The 1,635-nt window shown below is 41.4% G+C and overlaps 3 protein-coding genes across 5 annotated transcripts in view; 1 reads left to right on the top strand and 2 right to left on the bottom strand.

The window, feature by feature from the left end:
- The window catches only part of LOC139023652 (uncharacterized), a 13,792-nt gene extending 12,163 nt beyond the window's left edge, over positions 1 to 1,629 (bottom strand). Inside the window, exon 1 of the mRNA XM_070437178.1 lies at positions 605 to 1,629. Within this exon, the coding sequence (XP_070293279.1) occupies positions 605 to 890 (286 nt within the window). The 5' untranslated portion in view covers positions 891 to 1,629. The remainder of the gene's footprint in view (positions 1 to 604) is intronic.
- LOC112067942 (uncharacterized) overlaps positions 1 to 1,635 on the top strand; it is a 539,689-nt gene that overhangs the window by 366,723 nt on the left and 171,331 nt on the right. The window lies entirely within an intron of this gene.
- LOC111958455 (uncharacterized) overlaps positions 1 to 1,635 on the bottom strand; it is a 320,242-nt gene that overhangs the window by 206,793 nt on the left and 111,814 nt on the right. The gene's annotated exons all lie outside the window — the stretch shown is intronic.

The raw sequence follows: 1,635 nt of genomic DNA on the forward strand, positions 1-1,635 counted from the left end.
TATCATGTTAGATTATGGAGATATGATGCAAAACACATTATTTGGTTATGGCGGAATGGAAAAAAGCCACCAGGATGCGTTTTTTTTTACGATGTGTGTTCAGGGCCCACAAACTCTACTTGTGTACCAAGGGTGTGTTCGTAAATTCAGAACGTTTCGCTCTCGTAGCACACACTGGACGCTCTGATCGAGGAGCTGGGTTCATCCGAGCGTTCTGACCTCACAACGGCAGTCAAGCACCCAAGCTAACTGGCTAAAGTTGGATAACTACTTCCAGACACATGAGAGAACACCTCACTCTGACCATTTTACTCGCCGTAGCAGAGCTGGTTAGGCTGTTTTCATTTATCTAGAGCGTTGGTGACAAACTGGCAACAATAGAACCACTTTTTTTGCCGACGTTTACTGACACCGGTCATTTTTAACCGGTGTTGCGCGTTCATAAATGCATCAGTTATTCTGCCCTCTCTGGCACACCCAGACGAGAGTGCGCTGAAATCGGAGTAGATAGAGTGAATTTACGAACGCACCTTTGTAGGTGTCATGCTTTTATGAAAGCGTGAACATAATTTCCACATTGCCAGGGCTATTCTGAAAAATGTACCTCTTGCCGTTGCTCTGTATCGGTCGAGGATCTTGACACTTCTGGGACTGGCGAGGACGCGCTCTCGCATAGTCTTCTCTGTGCGCTCCCGTGACACTTTCATTTCCAGTAGCTGTAGTTTCCTCCTCAATCCCCTGTTTTCTTTCTGGCTTTGAGTTATTTCCAAACGAAACACTTCATAGTCGTCGTCTACGAGTTTACAGATCTCTGCCACGGCTGCATTCGCTAGCACCTCCATAATGGAGGCTATTTGAGTGTGAAAAACCATACTGTTCACGTTAGCCATTGTTAGATGCTATCTAGGTAACGTTAGCTATCAGTCAAGTCCTGTCTCGAATTAAAGACTACATGGGATAAGTATGTGATGCTATGCAATTAAATKAGTAAAACATTTTGCTAAAACGCTGACGTTTTCTTGATCACTGTTTACTTCCGTTTACTTCTTCTTCTTCTTCGGAGTTTAACGGCGGTTGGCATCCAATATGTTGCATTACCTCCCCCAAATGGACTATAATATAAATCCATTATACTTTGTGATATTTATTTTATTGAAGACAAATATATATTTAAAAATAAATAAACACCCTTCCACCTAACCCTACACTCATTAACCCACTACCCCATTCCACTACTTTGACCCTACCTGCTCCTGCACCATGCCAAAGGCCTGGTATTTATAAATGCATTTATAAAGCCCTTTTTACATAAGCAGATGTCAAAGTGCTATACAGAAACCCAGCCTAAAACCACAAACAGCAAGCAATGCAGATGTAGAAGCACAATGAGGTTCATTTTGAGAAAAGACTGCTAACCTTGTTAGCTATCTATGTATAACTAATATCTCTCACGATTATAAAGCAAACAAAAAACATTTAAAAACTGCATATTATTGGCCTAAAAGGTTTGCTGTGTTAGCCCAGTCTATCTTATCTAGGGTCCAGGGTCAGSATTGCCTTCAGAAAGTATTCACACCCCTGGACTTTTTCCACATTTTGTGTTAGCCTGAATTTAAAATACATTAAATGATTAAT

This window comes from Salvelinus sp. IW2-2015, linkage group LG34, assembly GCF_002910315.2.
Source record: "Salvelinus sp. IW2-2015 linkage group LG34, ASM291031v2, whole genome shotgun sequence".
Classification (NCBI taxonomy): Eukaryota; Metazoa; Chordata; class Actinopteri; order Salmoniformes; family Salmonidae; genus Salvelinus; species Salvelinus sp. IW2-2015.